Below are 21,998 nucleotides of genomic sequence, written 5' to 3' on the forward strand. Positions count from 1 at the left end.
GTCTGTGGCCCAGGACTGCGCATGCGCGCTATACGTCACCAGCCGATCACCTCCACAGGCCGCACCGCAGCCAGACGGACCGCGGAAAGGGGGGGGGGAGAAGGGTTTCGAGGGAGCCGGCTGGCCGCATAAATTATTTTCATTTCAAATCTGCCACCGCCGCCGCGGCTCCTCTCTCATCTTCAGACATAATATAAGTGCAGCTCATGAGAGGAGCCGCGGCGGCGGCGTTGAAAACGGCTCCCTTTGTTCTTCGCTGGATTTTTTTTTTTTAAGTTTAAAACTGCTACTATGGCTCCTCTCACGATCCCGACCTGTGTCAGAGAAGGCTTCCGACGCAGGCCGGATCGTGAGAGGAGCCGCGTAGGCATCTTTAAACTTAAAAAAAAATCCAGCAAAAAACTAAAGAAGCCGTTTTATCTCCATGCTGCTACGAAGGAACAGGTGAGGGGGAGGGAAATGCTGATGCACAGGGAGCAGGCAGGCATGGCAGGCAAGCAGGGGGAGAGGGAAAGGGGCTGCTTTGGGGGTAGGGGTGTGCTGGGGGTACACAGCAATCATGGGCAGGGGAATCACAGAGCAGGCAGCCATGGCTCAACAAGGGGAGAGGGAAAGGGGGCTGCTTTGGGGTGAGGGGTTTGCTGGGCCAGACAGCAATCTGGGGGGGAAACAGAAGGGGGCCACAGAGCAGGCAGGCATGGCACAAAAGGGGGCAGGGGCATTGGGAAACGGGTCTGCTTTGGGGGGAAGGGTGTGCTGGGGGCACACACCAATCATGCCGGGGAAGAGAAGGGGGCCACAGAGAGATAGGCAGGCATGGCGCAATGGAGAAATACAGGCAGGCAGGGCGCAAGACAGAGACACAGACAGAAAGAATGACAGACAGCATCCAAGCACAGAGTGAGAAAGGAAAAAAAAAAACAGTCGTCTACTCTAGCACCCGTTGGATAGGGGGAGAACGAAAGAGATGCTGATGGACAGGGGATTGAAGAAAAGGAACGGAGGACTAATGTTGGACAGGGGGAAAAGGAAAGAGGTGCTGCTGGACAGGGGGGAGGTAAAACAAAGGGATAAGGGCTGCTGCGGCATAAGGAGAGCAGTGAAGGGGTGGTGGTGGACACAGGGGAGGTAAAAGGAAGGGAAAATGGACAGGGGGAGCAGGCAAGGGGTGGTGATAGACAGCCAAGGAAAAAGAAAGGCAGAAAGAAAAAAAGCGGCTAAGGAGAGAGAGAGAAAGAAATAAAGATAGACACACACACATATGTTCTAGCACCCGTTAATGTAACGGGCTTAAAGACTAGTTATAGAATACTAGTGTAACCCAGTATACAAATTGAGATCTTTAAGTCTGTCCCCATACGTCATATATTGAAGACAACATATCATTTTAGTAGCCTTCCTCTGGACCGACTCCATCCTTTTGTATCTAACCTGTTGGAGAAGAGCAAAGAATACAAAAAACCCCTATACCTTTGCTTCATTAACTACAACAAAGCTTTTGACTATGTGGATCACAATAAACTATGGAGAACTCTAATGCAAATGGTAATACCCAAACACATAACTCAGCTGATAGAGAGCCTATATGAAAACCAAGAAGATGCAGTGAGAACTGAATAAGGCAATATTGATTGGTTTTTAATAAAATGTGTCGTGAAGCAAGGATGCATCTTGTCACCTTATCTGTTCAACCTGTATGGTGAAACCATCTTCAGAAAAGCAAATTTGGAAGAAGAGAGTGTTAGTTTCAATGTTGGTGGCTGAAATATAACAACCTGTGCTATGCAGATGATACAACGCTCATCACTAGCAGCAAGGAAGACATGCTGTATTGAGAAAAGTCAAAGCCAAAAGTTATAACATGAGATTAGAAGTGAACATAAACAAGACAAAGATCATGAACATGGAAAATTTTTCCAAAACATATAGATAAAAAAGCAATAATGTCAAATTCTGATCACATCATAACCCATCACAGATTTAAAAAGCCTTCTTTAAAAAAAAAATAATAATAATAATTCTTTATTCATTTTATATTTTACATCAAGTGCACAGAAAATATCAACAATTTAAAATTAATACATCCCTTGAAATTCCACAAATTTTCTCATTAAATAAGATTTATCCCCTTCCCTCCCACCATATTATATTATAATACATATAATATAATATAATAAATTTTTTCCTTCCCTTGATAGCAAATAATGAAAATCATATAACATTACATTCATATTATTGATTAAACCTTTAATATAACTATATACTACCCCCCTCCCCATAATTATAAATGTACTTTCAGTGTAAAATGGCATCTAATCATTACAATAAGTTATCAATGGCCCCCAAATCTTTTAAAAATTATTATAATTCCCTTTTTAAATGGCAATTGTTCTTTCCATTTTGTATATATGGCACAACAAATTCCACCAGAAGGTGTAATTAAGTTTAGTGTAATTTTTCCAATTCCTGGTGATATGTTAAATGGCGACTCCTGTCATTATCAATAGAAGTTTATTATTGCTTGATGAAATTTGACTTTTTATTCTCATTGAGGTACTGAATAAAATTGTATCATATGATAGAGCTACTTGGTTTTCTAGTAAACAATTAATTTGAGACCAAATTGCTTTCCAAAAGGCATGATACAGGGACAATAGAATATTAAATGATCCAGAGTCCCTGCTTCCAGATTACAATGCCAGAATCTATTAGACTTAGAGCAGTGGTCTCAAACTCAAATCCTTTGTAGGGCCACATTTTGGATTTGTAGGTACTTGGAGGGCCGCATAAAAAATAGTTAATGTCTTATTAAAGAAATGACAACTTTGCATGAGGTAAAACTCTTTATAGTTTAAAAATCTTTCCTTTTGGCTAAGTCTTTATAATAATATTGTCATTTATAGCTAAAGAGACATATGATCAAGAAACTGTTTTATTTTACTTTTGTGATTATGATAAACATACCGAGGGCTTCAAAATAGTACCTGGCGGGCCGCATGTGGCCCCCAGGCCGTGAGTTTGAGACCACTGACTTAGAGCTATCCGACTTTTGTAATCTAACTGGGGTCCAAAATGCTCTATGTAACAAAAAGAACCAAGTTTGTCTCATAGAAGCAGACACTGTACATCTCATTCTCCAAGACCAAATTTGTGGCCTTTGAGACGAAGATCATGAACCTGGAAAATTTTTCATGGGGAGAGTGTGGCACAGTGGTTAAAGCTACAGCCTTGGCACCCTGGGGTTGTGGGTTCAAACCCACGCTGCTCCTTGTGACCCTGGGCAAGTCACTTAATCCCCCTATTGCCCCAGGTACATTAGATTGTGAGCCCACCGGGACAGACATGGAAAAATGCTCAAGTACCTGAATAAACTCATGTAAACCGTTCTGAGCTCTCCTGGGAGAACAGTATAGAAAATTGAATGAATAAATAAATAAATAAATAAACATATAGATAATAAAACAATAATGTCAAATTCTGATCACATCATAACCCATCACAGATTTAAAAAGCCTTTGAACATTTACGAAAAAGTAAATATGATCGGACATTCTTAACCTTGGGACTGCCTGTGTGATGGTTCCCACGAGCCGACATCAGGCACATGTGCAATATGGGCAGTCTCAAGACTTGCAAAAGTTTAAAGTGACAGTATACTTTTGCACCGACCGTACTGGGCTCCAACGATGACACCACCCACATGTGAGAATATCTGTCTGCTGTCCTCGAATGACACCTATTACAGGTAAGTAACTGTACTTTAGTCACAGAGCACTGGGATGCTCCTGACAGGTTCTTGAAGGTGGCTATAACCATGTCAAGGTTATATCCTATGGCTCAGAAATGTCAGCAGCTGTTTGCGCAGCCAAAAGTGGATTCCCTAGTAGCCCGGGTGACTAAACGCACTTCTCTCCCGAGCGAGAGAGGATGGTCTTGAAGGATGCATGGGATTGCAGAATGGATGTGATCCTGAAAAGCTAGTTTGAGGCATTAGCATTAGGCATTAAAGTGGCAACAGTGGCCTCTTTTGTGGCCCATGCCTGCCATACCAGGTTGTAGCTCTCCGGTAGATGATGGCCCTTCTCCCCAGCTCATTCAGACAGGGGTGGATCTGTGAAGTGGTGTGAGAGCCTGAAGAGCTTGGTGGATCTGGATAGAGCGTATGAGAAGCAGTGAAGTTGAAACCCCTGACGCAGCAACCAGAGCGAAATGGAGGGTTCCCCGTCGGGTTCAGTGGCTGCAGGGCCCAGGAGGTGAAGGACTGAGAGATCCTGGATGCCGAAGCAGCTAAGTTGTTCTCTTTTTTTGCTGTGTTCCATGCTGAATCCTGGACTACTTTGCTACAGTGCTGATTTACCCATTTTTTCACAATTGAGGGCTGTGGGTCCCGGTGTGTTTTGTAACATCTCCCTGCAGGCTACCATAGAGCTTTTTCTACTGGTTCTATATTTTGGAGTACAGGGTTAGCCTTGAAAGGTGGAGTTTTTTGCCAGATGAAGCTGAACTGAGGCTTTTTCTCCACCTTTCTTTTTCCCTGTTACTTCCTGTTGTATGATTAGCTTGTGTGTGTGTGTGTGAAATTAAAGCCTGGTTAGTGTTGCATAGGGGAGGTTTGTTGTCCATATGGGGTTCTGATTTAGAGGTAATATAGTTGGAGTTTAACTGACCCTTTTCCTGAGAGTATAGTATTAGTGGATTATATAGCCAATGCACTATATGATATTATCAGAGTTATGAGCAAAATTTCTGCTTATTCCATCTCGATCATTAAAATGTTCTGGATCAAACAATGGACAGGAGATTTAGCATCCAAGGCTATGCTTAGTAAGCTGCCCTTCAAAGGGCAGATGTTATTTGGAAAGATATTGGACAATCTAATGGCTAGTGTAGCAGATCATTGCCTGAAATCCTTACCGGACAGCAGACCTTGACCCCCTAGAGGGATGGGGTGACCATCGAGGTAGTCCCTTGGGTGAAGGTGCATATGTATCTCCTGTAGGACATGTTGTTGTCCCGCTGGTATCCTCAGATGGATGCTCTCCAGAAGCTGCTACCTTGAACAAAACAGGCGTGGAGCAGCATGAGTTGACTCCATTTGCAGTCGCTATCAAGGGGCATGCCTCTCAATTTGGACGTGGGTGATTCGAATGACAGATGCCAGCCTCTACAGCTGAGGAGGCCATTGCAATGAGCACCCAGTTCAGGGATGATGGACTCCATCTCAGAGAAAGTGATCCATCAACAGCCTGGAACTACAAGCCATATGACTTGCGTTACAGACATTGGAGAGTTCCCTGCATGGCAAGGCAGTCAGAGTATTCTCAGACAATGCAATGGCAATGGCTTATGTCAATTGGCAAGGAGATAATAAGAGTGCTCTGCTGTAGCTGGAAGCCTAATTGTTGTTCCGTTGAGCAAAGATTCACCTACAAGCACTATCGATGGCACACGTAGCAGGCGTACACAAGGTACAAGTCGATTATCTCAAAAGACAGATTCTAGACCCAGGAGAGTGGTTGTTGTCTCAAAGAACATTCCAAAGCATTGTACAATGCTGAGGTCATCCGACATTTGACTTGATGGCCACAGCAATCAACAAGAAAGGGGCGCTCTTCTTCAGCTGAAGATGTGAGCTCAAAAATGCCAGTTTGGACACTTTAGTTCAGCCATGGCCGGAAAGGGAATTGTTATACGTGTTTCCTTCATAGGCCATGATAGGTCGAGTGATCCGCAGGATAGCAGATCACCCAAGGAGCATAGTCAGTAGCCCCAGATTGGCCGTGTCAGCCTTGGTATTCAGATTTAGTTCATCTCCAGATGGACAAGAATCTCAGGTTGCCAGTACATCCAGAACTTCTGACTCAGGGATCAGTTCTTCTAGAGGATCCAGATCACTTTGGTCTTATGGCATGGCTTTTGAGCGTGAGGCATTAGCACGTAGAGGTTACTAGGAGATAGTTATTGCTACTCTCCGTAGAATCAAAAAGATATCGACTGTCTCGACATATGCTAAGGCCTGGTAGATGTTTCACCTCTAGTGTGTTTAAGTTTATTAGGTTTTTATATACCTCCTATCAAGGGTATCTAAGTGGGGGTTTTTTTTGGGTTTTTTTTTTACAAACAAGATAATGTAGATCACCTGAGAGCTCTGATTTCAGTGATCCTAGCTTTTCTCCAAGCTGGGCTTGAAAAGGGACTGGCGGTCAGCTCCTCCAAAGTTCAAGTAGCGGGTCTTTCTTGTTTCAGGGCCTGTTTGAACAAAGTATCCCTGGCTTCTCATCTGGATATAGCCTGGTTTATGAAGGGTACTCTTCGATTACACCTGCCAGTATGACAGCCCTTTCCATCCTGGAACCTGAACATTGCAGAAGGCTTTGTTGTTGGATCTCTCTGTTAAGACAGCTTTCTTAGTTGCTACCACATCCATCAGAGTTGCAGGTGCTTTCCTGTAGAGAATCGTTCCTTAGATTCAAAGAAGAAGGAATTTCCCTATGCATGGTCCCATCCTTTTTTGCCAAAAGTAGCTTTGGTTTTTCACATAAATCAGAAAGTCCGTCTACCTGCATTCCAGTCCACAGTATTGGAAAAAAGTGATAAAGTCCTGCTATTGCTGGATGTCTGAAGCGTGATCCTACAGTATCTAGAGGTCACTAATGAATTTCAGTTCTCAGATCATCTATTTGTGCTGACCAGTTCAGCTAGATGGGGCAGGCCAGTGTCTAAGGCGATTAGATGGATATGAATGGCCATTTCTTCCACTTACATTGCCTGCGGAAAGCAGCCACCAATATTATTGAGAGACCATTCAATAAGAATCATTGATTCTTCATGGGCAAAATCCTGAGCAATTCCACCTGAGGATTGTGGACATTGCAGCACAGAGGGATGATGCTTTTGAGTCTGCAGTACTGCAGGCAGGCTCATCTGTTCTGCCCTAGATTCGAGGGACTGCTTTGGTACATCCCATCCGTCCAGAATGACACACCTATTGCACTATTAGAGAAAGATTAAGTTTTTCATTGATAATCTTCTTTCTTGTAAATAGATGTGTCATTGTGTAACAACCACCCCCCCCCCCCCATCAGTCTTACAGTGCACCTGCTTACTGTCTCAGACAAGAATGTCGGTTCTCAGAATTAGGTTTTCATGTCAATCTGACTATAGGAGAATGAAGACATATAAGGACACAAAATGCACTGGGGTATGTAGAGCTCCATAAATATTTTTGCTTGTTGATATTTTCCTCTCATATGTTATTGTTCTAGGTGGTTTGGTTAGTAGCAGTGTTCATATACTTGTTACAGAGCAGAACAGAACATAACTGTGTTTTCGGGTAACTTACCAATGCCCTTTGTTCTTAGGTTTATGTTTATAGGGCCTGTTGCCTGCTTTGGTACAAACTGAAGTGGGCAGCAGAGTACAATGGATAAGGAAGAGGAGATGATAATTGTGATTTATACCTTCTGCACAGCTAGTGGGTTCAAACTGAGTACCCATTCATCCAGAATGACACCTATTTACAAGAAAGAAGACTGTTTCAGTAAGAACCTAATCTTTCTGTCTGCAAATTCCCACTCAACTTACATAGCACATATTTGCAAGGAGATGCACACATGGGTGGAGCATGGGTAGGACATGGGCAGGGCTACCATTTACATGAATAACTTGCAGTTATGCACATCCTTGCTGCATTTGGGTGCCACCAGTTACACCAGCTCGATGGCTTTTGTACTTGTGAGGGCGTAAATATTAAGCACACCAATACTGGATTATGTTAGTATTCTGTAAAGGAACCTGGGCACCCAGGTTGCCCAAATGGAGATGCTCAGTTGTAGAATTGCCCCTAAGTGTGTAATTGTCAGTACTTAGACTTTTAAGTGCTGGATTTTAAAAGCTGGATATCCTAGAAGAGCCAATTAAAGAACTAACTGAAAAATGTTTTTGGTGAGTGTGTGAGCTGATTAAAACATCAGAGAAGTAAGCATACTTGTTCCCCCAATCACTGGTGGAAGTCCCAGGTCCATGTGAACACTTAGATAACATGCCAATTTCAGAGCAAATTTCAAGCATCTTGATTTTTTAACGTATACATGTAAATTGGAAACGCATGCATAACTTGCTGACCCATCCAAACCCTACCCACGACATACTCCTTTCTAAACTGTGCATGCTGCAGTTCTAAATGTGTAAATAAAGGCTTTGCTAAAATTGCTATTTACACATTTAGATGTCAGTTCTATAAAGTGCTTAGAATCAGGATTTCTCAGTTGTCAAGCTGTTCTTTAATTTTTATTAAAGTTAAAGATTAAGAAGGAGGTTTTTTTTCTGACCGATTGTTGATGTTACCCTATGTAATAGGTGTGTGTTGTTACACTTGCCATTAGAGGGAATCAGAGGTCTTTTTTCCTCCTTCCAGTAAAAGCCTTCCAGTCAGCATTTACGACCTAGACTTTATAGAAATATTGTTGACATTTTGATATAGTCATCTTGACACTGAGATTCTGATATTAATGACATTAGATGTTTATATTTATTTGATTTTCCCCACTTTTATTGTTCTATAAAGTGCATCATAAATAATTTATGCACCAAAATATAGCATTCAGAGTGTGAATTCTGTAATGGAATCTGGGCTTTCAGATTCTGTTATAGACTACTAGCATAAGTCAGCATTTACATACTAATATTTAGGCATGCCCACTAATATCTTGTCAATAGCAGTGTGTAAATTTTTGGCATGCTTATGCTCTGCCCATGCACCTTCCCCTGTTCACACCCTTTGCATTTATTTATAGCGGACCAAGGGTGGGACACAGAATTGGGAGACGCATGGAGTAGTTGTGGGACCATGTGTGCAGCCATCGGTTCTGCCGGCCCCCACCCCCACTGATGTCAATTTCCTGTGCTAGGCAGAAGAGCAGCAGAGCAGGAGGCCATGTGCATTCAGACTATGGCCCTGTGACTGTTCCATGCCTCCCCCCTACTGCTTGGAGGAGTGGGGTGCTCCACCCCGGGTAGCCAGCAAGCTAGTTATGCCACTGCATTTATACACCATTGAGGTGGTTTTCAGCTGGCTTAGGGCAGCGTGCTGGCTGCATGATGCTGGCGCTCATCCAGGATATTCAACGCTGGGCCATTTCTGGTCATCGGTATTGAATATCTGGTTTTTTTTTGGGCTGGCTCTAACTTAATCGTCTGAGTGAATATTCAGCACTGGTTGGTTAAGTTAATGATGGGCAATCGGGAGGTTTGGGGTGGGGAAGATTTGGGTTGGGATTGTTGGATCTGATGCTTTGTATTTGGATTTTTCTAGTGTTCTCTATTGTTGGCATTTGTTGGTTGGATTTTTGTTGTTTGAAAAATAAAAACTGATTCAACCTAAAAAAAGTTAATGATGGGCAAAGACAGGATGCTATTTATACAGTCCAGTTTGCTTGCTAAACTTAGCCGGCCTGCGATGTTGCACAACATAGCCAGTAAGTGGCTAACCACTAACCACGGATATTCAACAGAGATAACCAGCTATCTCCTGCTGAATATTAGAAGTTAGTTAGCTAAACACTATCTAACTGGCCAGTGTAAGGTTGTGCATGGGAGGTACCCATAGGCCTTTGCTGACATTGGTTAGGCCAACAGAAAATGCTGACTGTTATCAATGTAAGGCTGGGCTGACAGACAGGAGCCATTCCTGGCCGGTTAAATAGATTGAATAGCGTGTACACATTAAAGAATAGCGCTGAGTGTGCCCTAGCACTTACACAGGCGAATGCTATATTCATGCGTGTACATGCTAGTAGTCCATAATCTTAGGATGCAAATGATTTTACATTTAGGTGCTAACATTGTAGAATTCTACAATGTTAGCACCTAAATGTAAAATCATTTGGACATTTACACATGTAAATATGCATAGCCTTTTAAAACAACCTTCTCATTTTTCTAACATGCTGTGTTGTATGTTCCTAGGAACAGCTTTAAAAGATATTTTTAAGCCTGTGTTGAATTTTCCAACATCACCATTTCGGAATGCCTACTCTCTGTTTGTGTGCCAAGCAGATAACTACTGCCCTCACTTGTATATTCGCAAAGCCAAGTAAGAAACTTAAGCTACTTCATAGTGAATGCACTTTAATTTAGTTGAGGTTTTATTGTTCCATTTCAGAATGTTAGTCGTATATTTAAGTTGACTCCTCAAAATTTATTTCTTTCATTTCAGTTTTCAGTTTGACAGCGTCTTATTAGCTGATAATGCCAAGATGATTTTTCGTTTTCTGAGTTCTGGTAACTGGTGCTCATGCAGAGGAGCCAAATAGAATCAAACTGTTAACACTAATTCAGGAATTAATAATGCACATTAAGACGCTGCTTTAGATATCGTATATCTTTGCAGACATTTCCAAAGTTGTGTGTTAGAATATGTCAGTAGTAGTGTGAATGTAATATGATTTAGGGAAAGGATCTCTGAACCCTGACCCTTACTCTCTGAGTCAGCTTCTTCCCAAGGCAGTTCCCTCTTCCTTTCCCTCACCCCTTGAATCCTCCTCCCTCATCCTGTTCCTTCCAGTGTTGTCCACATAAGAGCAGAATACAAGGATTTGTAGATCTCTCCCATCTTTCTGGTTCCGTATTTAAAATGGTGCCAGCTGACATCCTGAGGTACAATTTCCCAGAGTTCAGTCAGGGAAGGTTCACGTTTTCAAGTTTATTAGGATTTTATATACCGCCTATCAAGGTTATCTAAGCGGTTTTACAATTAGGTACTCAAGCATTTTCCCTATCTGTCCCGGTGGGCTCACAATCTATCTAACGTACCTGGGCCTATGGAGGATTAAGTGACTTGCCCAGGATCACAAGGAGCAGCACGGGGTTTGAACCCACAACCCCAGGGTGCTGAGGCTGTAGCTTCAACCACTGTGCTACACACTCCTCACTTAGGGAGAGTTCAGGATTGAGCTATACCTATTAAAAAATGACATGGGGAAAAAATTTTTCCTCGTCACTGCCCCGTCCCTGCGACCACCATCCCTGTCCCCACCTCCGCGACCACTGTCCCTGCCCCGCCCCCGCAACTACTAACCCCGCAGCATTCATACAAGTCTCAGTACTGCAATATTTAGCTTATTCCTTCATTATAAATCAAAGTTCTGGCTGCTGAACTAGAGAAAGCTGCTGAACTAGAGAAAGAGATGTTCAGTTGGCAGGGCTTTGTTTATACATTTTTATAAACACAACTAATATGCTACTTTATCTTAAAGCTAAAAAGAAAAGAAATAGAATTTTTTTTTCTACTTTTGTTGTCTGGTTTCTGCTTTTCTCATCTTCTCATTCAATTCCTTTCATCCACTGTCGGTCTACTCTCTGCGTCTTCCATTTGCTCTGTTACTGTGCCTCTCCCTTCACTCCTCCCCCCTCAATTGGTCTGGCACCCATCTTCTTCCCTCCGCTCCCCCCATAGTCTAGCATCTCTGTCTTCTTCCCTTCCAGCGTCTTCTCCCCACTCTCTGTTCCCCATTTCCCTTCAGCGTCTTCTCCCCACTCTCTGTTCCCCATTTCCCTTCAGCGTCTTCTCCCCACTCTCTGTTCCCCATTTCCCTTCAGCGTCTTCTCCCCACTCTGTCTTCCACATTTCCCTTCAATGTCTTCTCCCCACTCTGACTTCCACATCTCCCTTCAATGTCTTCTCCCACCTTTCCCTTCAGCGTCTCCTCCCCCCTTTCCCTTCAGCATCTTCTCCCTACTCTGACTTCCCCATTTTCCCTTCAGCGTCTTCTCCCCACTATCTGTTCCCCATTTCCTTTCAGCGTCTGTTATTTTTCTCCACCACCCTTCCCTCTCACCACCTCACCGCCCTTTGGCACCCCTCGCGCGGCCCCCACCCTCCTTCCTACCTACCTGAATCTATCTATCTATCTCCCTCCCTCCCCATTACCTTCGCGGCGCATTTTAAGATTGTTCAAAGGTAAGCCGTTGGAGCCTGCGAGCAGTAGCGTGTGTCTGTGGGCAGAAGCTTCTCTTCTGACACGACTGAATGACAGCTCCGATAGCTTTGAACAAGTTACTCAATCTTTTAAAATGCGCTGCGAAGGTAAAGGGGAGGGAGGGAGATAGATAGATAGATTCAGGTAGGTAGGAAGGAGGGAGGGGGCCGCACGCGTTCTCTCCCTTAACTGCGGGGACAAGACTATGCACCGCTCCATGGGGCGGGTTCCATGAGGCGGGTTCCATTAGCAAAACCAGCAACATACTTCAATCCTCTTTTTCTTATATTACCCTGCCATGAAGAGTTTTGCATATTGTGGTGCCATCCTAGTGCCCTTAGCAGTGCCCATGATTTGCAGATAGATATAATTGTTAAAGTGGAAATAATTGTGAGTTAGAATGAATTTGATTAATGTTGTAATAACTTCTGGTGAGTGTTGTTGGTCCAGGGTAGATGTTTTTAGGAATTTTTCATATACAGCAATGCCATCTGCATGGGGGATGTTGCTGTATATTGATTCTACATCCATTGTGACTAGAAGTGCACTGAGTGGTAGCTGCTTGATATTATTTAATTTGTTCCGGCATTCCATGGTGTCTTGTATGAAGCTCTTTGTCTTCTGCACTAAGGCCTAGATTCTCTATAAGGCACCGATATCGGCAACCGCCTATAAAGCAACCACCATTCTCGTGTCAACCACACGATGGCACCATATATAGAATCGCCCCTCCAGGAAAGATAGGCACTGGAAATATAGGCCAGGGTTTTCCAGGCCTACATTTCCAGCGCCTGTCTTTGTTGTAAATTGCACCTACTGTATGTATGTAGGTGCTTTAGGCCACCTAATGCCACTTCCGGCATTAGCTACACCCACAGTGGTGTTAGGTGGCCTAAAGCATCTATGGAGGCACGATTCTGGTGCTGATTTTTTAGGTGCTGGTAGCACTTTACCTTTACTGTTTTTTGCCTTTTTAAATGGCATTTCTTAATTAACTAGGCGCTGATACGGTGCTTATCGGCTACTAAGTTTAGGCACCATTTGTAGAATTTCCCTCTAAGGGTTTAAGAATCCCTTTTAAAAATCCAGATATTGGTTTGCCAGGGTTGCCAAGTTTATGGATTTTTGGCAGCATGTAGAATGTGCATCAAAATGGCAGATGTCATTTAATGTGAGCAAGTGCAAAGTGATGCATGTGGGAAAGAAGAACCCGAACTATAGCTATGTGATGCTGGGTTCTGTCCTGGAGTCACTGCCCGGGAAAAGAATCTAAATGTCATTGTTTAGGATACATTGAAACCCTCAGCTCAGTGTGCGGCGACTGCTAAGAAAGCAAATAGAATGTTAGGAATTATCAGGAAAGGAATGGAAAACAATACTGTGTGCAGTTCTGGCCGCTGTATCTAAAAAAAATATAGCAGAATTAGAAAAGGTACAGAGAAGGGTGACGAAAATGATAAAAGGGATGGAACGACTTCTCTATGAGGAAAGGCTAAAGTGGCTAGGGCTCTGCAGCTTGGACAAGAGACAGCTCAGGGGTGATATGACAGAGGTGTTTAAAATACTTAGTGAAATGGAAAGGGTATATGTGAATCACATGTTCACTGTTTCCAAAAATACTAGGACTAGGGGGTATGCGATGAAGCTACTAAGTAGTAGATTTAAAACAAATTGGAGAAAACATTTCTTCACACAACGTGTAATTAAATTTAATAATTTGTTGCCGGAAAATTTGGCGAAATCAGTTAGCTTAGCAGGGTTTAAAAAAGGTTTGGATAATTTCCTAAAAGAGAAGTCCATAGGCTATTATTGAGATAGCTTGGGGAAATCCACTGCTTATTCCTAGGATAAGCAGCATAAAGTCTGTTTTACTACCTGGGATCTAGCTAGGTGCTTGGGACCTGGGTTGACCACTGTTGGAAACAGGTTTCTAGGCTTGTTGGACCTTCAGTCTGTCCCAGTATGGCAATTTGTATGTTCTTATGTACTTTCCATGGTAAGCATAGATTTGAATGACTTTTCCTGATTCAGCCTGGTGAAACAAGGATCCTTGTCGGGATTATGAATTCAGATTCTCCAGTTAGTGTTTTTCTAACTTTCCTATGCACAGACAGTGGTTCGAACCTTTTTGAGATACAGAGCAAGTTCTCTGTGGAGTTTTTTTATGCCGGTGATAAGACTGAAGGCAGCTAGAAGTTTCTGTATTTATGCTGTTACTTAAGTTTGAGGCTTTTTTCTCCACATGTTTGTGACTGCTAGATCCTCTGTAGGTTTCTTCCACAGCCTAGCTTGGTAACAATTGAAATGTAGCTGAAGCACTAGCCTATCCAATGGAATTTACCCAAATGCTTGGAAAGAAGCTATTGTATGTCATCTCTGTAAAGACTCAAAAAGATAATTTCTCCTCCATCCCAGTTTCTAGCCTATCTCCAATTTCCCTTTTGTATCAAAGATGGTAGAGAAACTTATGGCTGAACAATCAGTTGACTTTCTTGATAAAATTAATACACTTGACTCTTGCCTAACTAAGTTCTGAAGTCACCATTCCACAGAATGTGCCCTTCTAGGGCACATCAACTCTGTTAAACTTATTCTGAATAGCAACTGCCTTTGACTTGGTAGAACACTTTCTCATTCTTCGGCATTTGGTTGACCTATGTGTATGCAACTCTGAACTTTCTTGGTTTATATTTTACTTCTCTAAAAGATCCTACTCATTTTATTACTTTTCTTGATCCTCTTCTCCTAAACTACTTATCTTGGGGCTCCATTCATGGATCAATCCTTTTGAAGGGCTGGATTCACTAACCTGCCCGATCGGGTCCCGATCCCGGCAGGTCCGACTGATTCAATAAACTTAAACATGAAGATGAGGGCGATCAGAGGAACGCCCCCATCTGCCTGCATGGCTCGCGCATGCGCAGACCATAGGAGCAGCAATTTTTTTTTTTTAACTTTTTAAACTTTTGACTTTGGGGAAATGACGCCACCTCCACTGACCCCAACTCGCGTGGCTCCTAAAAGCTGGTCCCGCTTTTGCCAGCTACCGCCCTCACAAAAAGATAAACGGAGCCTGTGATTTTAACCCACTTTAAACCCACGGGTTAAAACCATAGGCTTGCTGGGCGGGGAAGGGCAGGAGAATGGCGATGCGGCAGGGGAAGATCGAGGCAGTTCAGGGCGGCATGAGGGCAAGCAGCAGAGATAGCAGAGCAGAGCAGGGCAGCATTAAGGGTGAGCAGGCAGGATAGATTGCAGGGCAGAGAGCAGGGCTTCCAGTCGAAAAGACGTTTTCGACTGGTCCCCAGCAGTCACTTCTTCAGGTGATCGGCCAGTCCAGTCGGATAGGAAATTTGGTGCAGTGAATCGGGTTGCTGTCCAATTTGCATGCGTTTCACCTCATTTGCATGCAAGGATTCCAAGCGGATTGCAGGAGAGGTAAGTGAATCAGGCTGGAGGGAAATTTGATAATTAAGTGGTCGCAAACCGATTGGTACTCGATCGATTTGCTTAGTGAATATAGCCCTAAATGTTTCCTCTTCCTGGTCTCCCTATTAATCTAATCCCTTGAAGTCACTTTTCTTGTTTGTTGATACAGATTCATGCAACTTTTGGATCCTCACTTCCCTCACTCCATTATCACAATCCTTTCTAAGTGGGATGTGATAGTGGACTGGCTATCTGCAAATTATATGCAGCTTAATCCCTCCAAATCTGATACTATTATTTTCTCCTCACACTACTTTTCCCCTTCTTTCCTGCCTTGTATACATGGTATTTACATTCCTGTAATATATCAAAATAAATTGAACCTTATGTCTTTTTAGACCCACTGAATCTTGGATCTCTTCTTTCTGCTAGTTATTTTTATATTTTTATATTTCTTGTCATTCTTTCTTAGGTGGAAGAATGATTAACACTGCATGTGGTGCATATGTTACAGATAACTACAGGTGTTTTTTTTAAATTAAGGGCTTAATTCTTTTTATTTTGACCTCCTCTCCACCTCACTTATGATATGAACTATTGGTGAATATGGTTTTTGTTATTTGATTATTTCAGTTTTGCATATTTTTGCCTTTAATAGTAGTCACCTTTGCTTGACCTATTATTTAAATCTATATATTGGTAATTTCAAATAAAATTATTTTACAAAATTTATGCATGCATTTTGCTTCTGCTGTATCTGTGGGCAGAGTTGGGTAAAATTGCAAACATATATTAGAAAAATCCAATTAACATTTATGGTTTTATCTCTCAATCTAAATATGTACTTTGAAATGCAGGGACAGAATCAAATCTAGCTGGCTATTTTTTATTTAACCAGCTAGATCCCCTTGAAAAAAATTTCCTTTCAATGGGGTGCTTGAAATGGATGTCATAATAGTCAGGACCACTGGAGGTCACTATAGAGCTAGTAGAGAAGCCTGCTTTTTCTGGACTTTTTTAGGCTATTTTGTGTTCCTTGCCATTTATATCTAAATAACATAAATTTAATCAGGCTAACTGTCCTCATAACCTCTATGTAAATAAAATACTTTGCCAGATGTTTTTCATTAGATGGCAGTTAAAGCAACAGTTCAGCTTCACTGAAATTGTTTTAACTAAAGGAAAGTCCCTAGGGTAAGTGCAACATGCTTCTTATGGCACAATACATTAAAAAATTTATAGCAGGTGAAATAATAGATTAATTTATGGAAGAGCAAATATCTTAGTGTGATTCAGAAGATGTCATGAAATTAAGCCCTATTTTGGGTCAATTTCAGCTGAAATTGTAGCAAAGTAAAACATCTGCTTTAAATATACTGCTGTTATCAAAAAAATGCTAGCAAGGTTAAAAACCACAGAGCTACTAAAGCTATATTTCATAGTGACGGTGCAGAAATAAGATGCTAGGGGGCTCATAATCGAAACAAAAATACATCTAAAAACCCGCCCAAGTCAGCACTGTCTAAAAGACAGGTCATCCAAATACCCATAATTGAAATGGGTTTTTAGACATGTCCAAAGTCTTTTTAGGCCTCTGAATGCCGCTGTGCACCCAGAGCAGAAAGGGGCGTTTTTGGAGGAGTGGTTAGGGCAGGATGTAGGTGGCATGTGGGCCGACCTAGACTTAGTCGTCCTGCAGGAATAATCGAAGGTTTGACGAGACTGCTTAGACCAGTGGTCTCAAACTGAAACACTTTGCAGGGCCACATTTTGGATTTGTAGGTACTTGGAGGGCCTCAGAAAAAATAGTTACTGTCTTATTAAAGAAATGACAATTTTGCATGAGGAAAAACTCTTTATAGTTTATAAATCTTTCCTTTTGGCTAAGTCTTAATAATAATATTGTAATTTATAGCTAAAGAGACATATGATCAAGAAACTGTTTTATTTTACTTTTGTGATTATGATAAACATACTGAGGGCCTCAAAATAGTACCTGGTGGGCTGCATGTGGCTCCCGGGCCGAGAGTTTGAGACCACTGGCTTAGACGGAACTTATACATTGTGACTTAGGCGATCTAAAAGCAGGTATAAGTGCCCAAAAGGTGTCCAAAGTGACCAGATAACTACTGCAGGGACAAAGTAAAGACCCTCATATACTCCCCCCCTGTGTTCACTGACTCCCTCACATCACCACCAAACTCAGAATAAAAACGTACATATCTGCCTCCGGAACATCAGCACCTGGGATAGGAAAGCCTAATAGAGCTGCACAGAGATGGCTTAAGTAGTCTGGGGAGTGGGCTAGTGAATCATAGAAAGGAGGACCCAGGCCCATAAGCCACTTTAACCACTACATTCATGGTGGAAAATATGAGCCTACCCCCCCAAAAAAAAATTTCCACTCGACTATCACATAGGTGCCACCTGCAGCCATAAGGGCTATTTAGGTTGTAGACAGATGGGTATAGTAGATTTGGGGGGTATTTTGGGAGGCTCGCCATGATCTATAAGGGATGTTTATGTGGCACCCTTTTTGTGAAGTTCACAGCAGTGCCCTGTAAGGTGCCCCACTACTCTGTTGCCCTGTCTGGGTGGTCAGTCCATCACTTTGCTGGCCCCTCCCACCTCCAAAAGGTCTTGTTCTGGAAGTTTCACACTTAGACGAATATTTGGATAAGAATGTGATATAAAGATAGACGTAATGGCGATTTGGACAATCAAACACCTGGACATACAGAGAGACTATTTTCGGGAAAAAAATCTTTTGGATGTACTTTTTGAGCATGGACTTTATTAGGCTACCAAATTTAGGTGACTTAACGCCTTACATCCAAATTGAATTTGGACGTTTCTTTTGATTATGCCCCTCTATGGGCTCCTTTTACAAAGGTGTGCTAGCGTTTTTAGCGCACGCTCAAGAGGAAATGGTAGCAGCTAGCACGTGCGGCATTTTAGCATGCGCTATTCCACGTGTTAAGGCCCTAAAGCACCATTGTAAAAGGAGCCCTATGTGTCTATGTGCTCTTTGAAAGGTGAAATAAATTCAATAAAAAAGTTAATTCTTTCTTTTTTTTTAAATTCTTTATTCATTTTCAATATTTTCAATAAGTGCAATACAAATTAAATACATTTTATATTTAAAGACATCACTTAATACTCTTTCAAGAAACAAATCAATCTATATCCCTCCCCCCACCCTATCCCATAACTATTATAAATTTTTAATTTAATAATCAAATCTTCAAAGAGCTCATTATGATATACATTTCATATTCATAAGAGATAATAAGCACTAATAAATAATCCAATATATTAATTTTACAAGAATTCAGAGAATTATTTAAAAATAAATCTTTCAACAATTATGTCAAAATTCTGAGTGCCCTGATCATGTCTCAACTTTATTGCTGTGTGTGGGTCAGTTAGGAAGATATATTACTAATGATCCTTCTTTCTCAAATCTAATCTAATCTAATCCTTAGGTTTGTATACCGCATCATCTCCACGTTCAAATCAATCATAAAAGTTAAAATTCTGGCCTAAAAGATATAGGGGTCGTTTAATCAAGCCGTGCTAGCGGGGTTAGTGCGCCAGACATTTCATCATGTGCGGCAAGCAAAAAAAAACTAACTCCTGGTCAATGGAGGCGTTAGCAACTAGCGCGGCAGGCAGTTTAACGCATGGTATTCCGCGAGTTAAATCCTTACTCCGCCTTGATAAAAGGACCCCATTGTTTCTGTTCTAATCTCGTATAATTTTATTAATATTTTGTTAACCAAGTCAAGCCCTCCTGTTGGGATGAATTGGTATAAAAAAAATCAAAGATTAGATTAGATTAGGAAGACTACTAAGTATAACGAAGAAAAACTACTGAGGTCTACTGATGAGGAACGGTGTACTACAATTAGTAACTCAGAAGTTTGTATGTAATGCACAGTATTGAAAAATGCATCACTGAGTCAAATTTATTTCCTATTCTGTTTGCATCAAAAAATCTTTATTGAGTGAGACCTATTTCAGGGATTCTTAATGTTGCTCCTTGAGGTCCACAACCTAGTTGAGTTTTCAGGGTTTCCACAATGAATATACATAGATCTATTTGCATACTATAGAGGCAGTACATGCAAATAGATCTCATAGTAACATAGTAGATGACGGCAGATAAAGACCCGAATGGTCCATCCAGTCTGCCCAACCTGATTCAATTTAAATTTTTTTTTTTTTTTCTTCTTAGCTATTTCTGGGCAAGAATCCAAAGCTTTACCCGGTACTATGCTTGGGTTCCAACTGCCGAAATCTCTGTTAAGACTTACTCCAGCCCATCTACACCCTCCCAGCCATTGAAGCCCTCCCCTGCCCATCCTCCACCAAACGGCCATACACAGACACAGACCATGCAAGTCTGCCCAGTAACTGGCCTAGTTCAATATTTAATATTATTTTCTGATTCTAAATCCCACGCTACTTTGAACTCAGTCACAGTTTTACTCTCCACCACCTCTCTTGGGAGCGCATTCCAGGCATCCACCACCCTCTCCGTAAAGTAGAATTTCCTAACATTGCCCCTGAATCTACCACCCCTCAACCTCAAATTATGTCCTCTGGTTTTACCATTTTCCTTTCTCTGGAAAAGATTTTGTTCTACGTTAATACCCTTTAAGTATTTGAACGTTTGAATCATATCTCCCCTGTCTCTCCTTTCCTCTAGGGTATACATATTCAGGGCTTCCAGTCTCTCCTCATACGTCTTCTGGCGCAAGCCTCCTATCATTTTCGTCGCCCTCCTCTGGACCGCCTCAAGTCTTCTTATGTCTTTCACCAGATACGGTCTCCAAAACTGAACACAATACTCCAAGTGGGACCTCACCAATGACCTGTACAGGGGCATCAACACCTTCTTCCTTCTACTGACTACGCCTCTCTTTATACAGCCCAGAATCCTTCTGGCAGCAGCCACTGCCTTGTCACACTGTTTTTTTGCCTTTAGATCTTCGGACACTATCACCCCAAGGTCCCTCTCCTCGTCCGTGCATATCAGCTTCTCTCCTCCCAGCATATACGGTTCCTTCCTATTATTAATCCCCAAATGCATTACTCTGCATTTCTTTGCATTGAATTTTAGTTGCCAGGCATTAGACCATTCCTCTAACTTTTGCAGATCCTTTTTCATATTCTCCACTACCTCTTCGGTGTCTACTCTGTTACAAATCTTGGTATCATCTGCAAAAAGGCACACTTTTCCTTCTAACCCTTCAGCAATGTCACTTACATACATATTGAACAGGATTGGCCCTAGCACCGAATCCTGAGGGACTCCACTAGTCACCTTTCCTTCCTTCGAGCGACTTCCATTAACCACCACCCTCTGGCGTCTGTCCGACAGCCAGTTTCTGACCCAGTTCACCACTTTGGGTCCTAACTTCATCCCTTCAAGTTTGTTCAACAGCCTCCTATGAGGAACTGTATCAAAGGCTTTGCTGAAATCCAAGTAAATTACATCTAGCATATGTCCTCGATCCAGCTCATGCACATTCATTGGGAAAATCCTGAAAACCCAACTGGGTTGCAGACCTCAGGGACTGTCATTGAGCATTCCTGGCCTTTAGTACTAAATTGGAGTTACCATATGGCTGCAAGTTGAGGACAGATTGAGGTAGTCCTGTTTTGCTTCCATTGCTTTCAATGGGACTGAAACGCAGACTGGCTCCATCTGTCCTTTATGACTTGGAGCCATCTATAATCCTAAATGGTTAAAAATTTCTGAGCCCTCGAGGTGAATTTCTTCTGGTAAAAGTCTTCTCAATCATGGTCCCCCAATGTTGGCAATTTGGTTTCATCTTTTCTTTCTTATTTAGATTTATTAGAATGAAGCTCAATGAATTAAAGTTGCTTTTGGAATTAACCATTGAACATTTAGGTGTTCTTGTTTATCTATCTATTTATTTATTTACTGGGCTTTATTAGCTGCCTTTAAGAAGGGATTCTCCAAAGGCAGTGTACAGCAGTGTCATAATTCTCTGCCCCCCCTGCAGTCCGCTAGGAAGATCAACTGCTTTTACACCTAAGCAGCAGCAGGACCAGCCGCCACTACCGGGAGCCCTTTGCCCCGATCCAGCCAGGCGTGTGAGCTCCTCCCCCTGCAGTCCGTTGGAGAGATCAATCTGCCTGCTTTTAAATATCAGCAGCAGTGGGAGATCAACTGCTTTTACACCTAAGCAGCAGTGGGACCAGCCGCAACCACCGAGAGCCCACAGACCCGATCCTGCCAGGAGTGTGAGCTCCGCCCCCCCTGCAGTCCGCTAGGAAAATCAACTGCTTTTACACCTAAGCAGCAGCAGGACCAGCCACCACTACCGGGAGCCCTTTGCCCCGATCCAGCCAGGCGTGTGAGCTCCTTCCCCTGCAGTCCATTGGAGAGATCAATCTGTCTGCTTTTAAATATCAGCAGCAGTGGGAGATCAACTGCTTTTACACCTAAGTAGCAGCGGGACCAGCCGCAACTACCGGGAGCCCATAGACTAGAAGACAGAACTGCCTGCCTGCATAAATACTGTTAGGCATATGTTTCCATCAGAGACATACAATTAC

General features: G+C 42.3%; 1 protein-coding gene across 3 annotated transcripts in view; it reads left to right on the forward strand.

Moving 5' to 3' along the window:
• The window catches only part of CFAP61 (cilia and flagella associated protein 61), a 481,993-nt gene that overhangs the window by 39,246 nt on the left and 420,749 nt on the right, over window positions 1-21,998 (forward strand). For 2 of the 3 annotated variants that reach the window (XM_033939263.1, XM_033939264.1), the window contains exon 6: window positions 9,967-10,093. The exons of the other annotated variant lie outside the window; for it this stretch is intronic. In XM_033939263.1, the coding sequence (XP_033795154.1) occupies window positions 9,967-10,093 (127 nt within the window). The remainder of the gene's footprint in view (window positions 1-9,966; window positions 10,094-21,998) is intronic. 3 annotated transcript variants of the gene reach the window in all.

This window comes from Geotrypetes seraphini, chromosome 3 (genome assembly GCF_902459505.1).
Source record: "Geotrypetes seraphini chromosome 3, aGeoSer1.1, whole genome shotgun sequence".
NCBI classification, from domain to species: domain Eukaryota; kingdom Metazoa; phylum Chordata; class Amphibia; order Gymnophiona; family Dermophiidae; genus Geotrypetes; species Geotrypetes seraphini.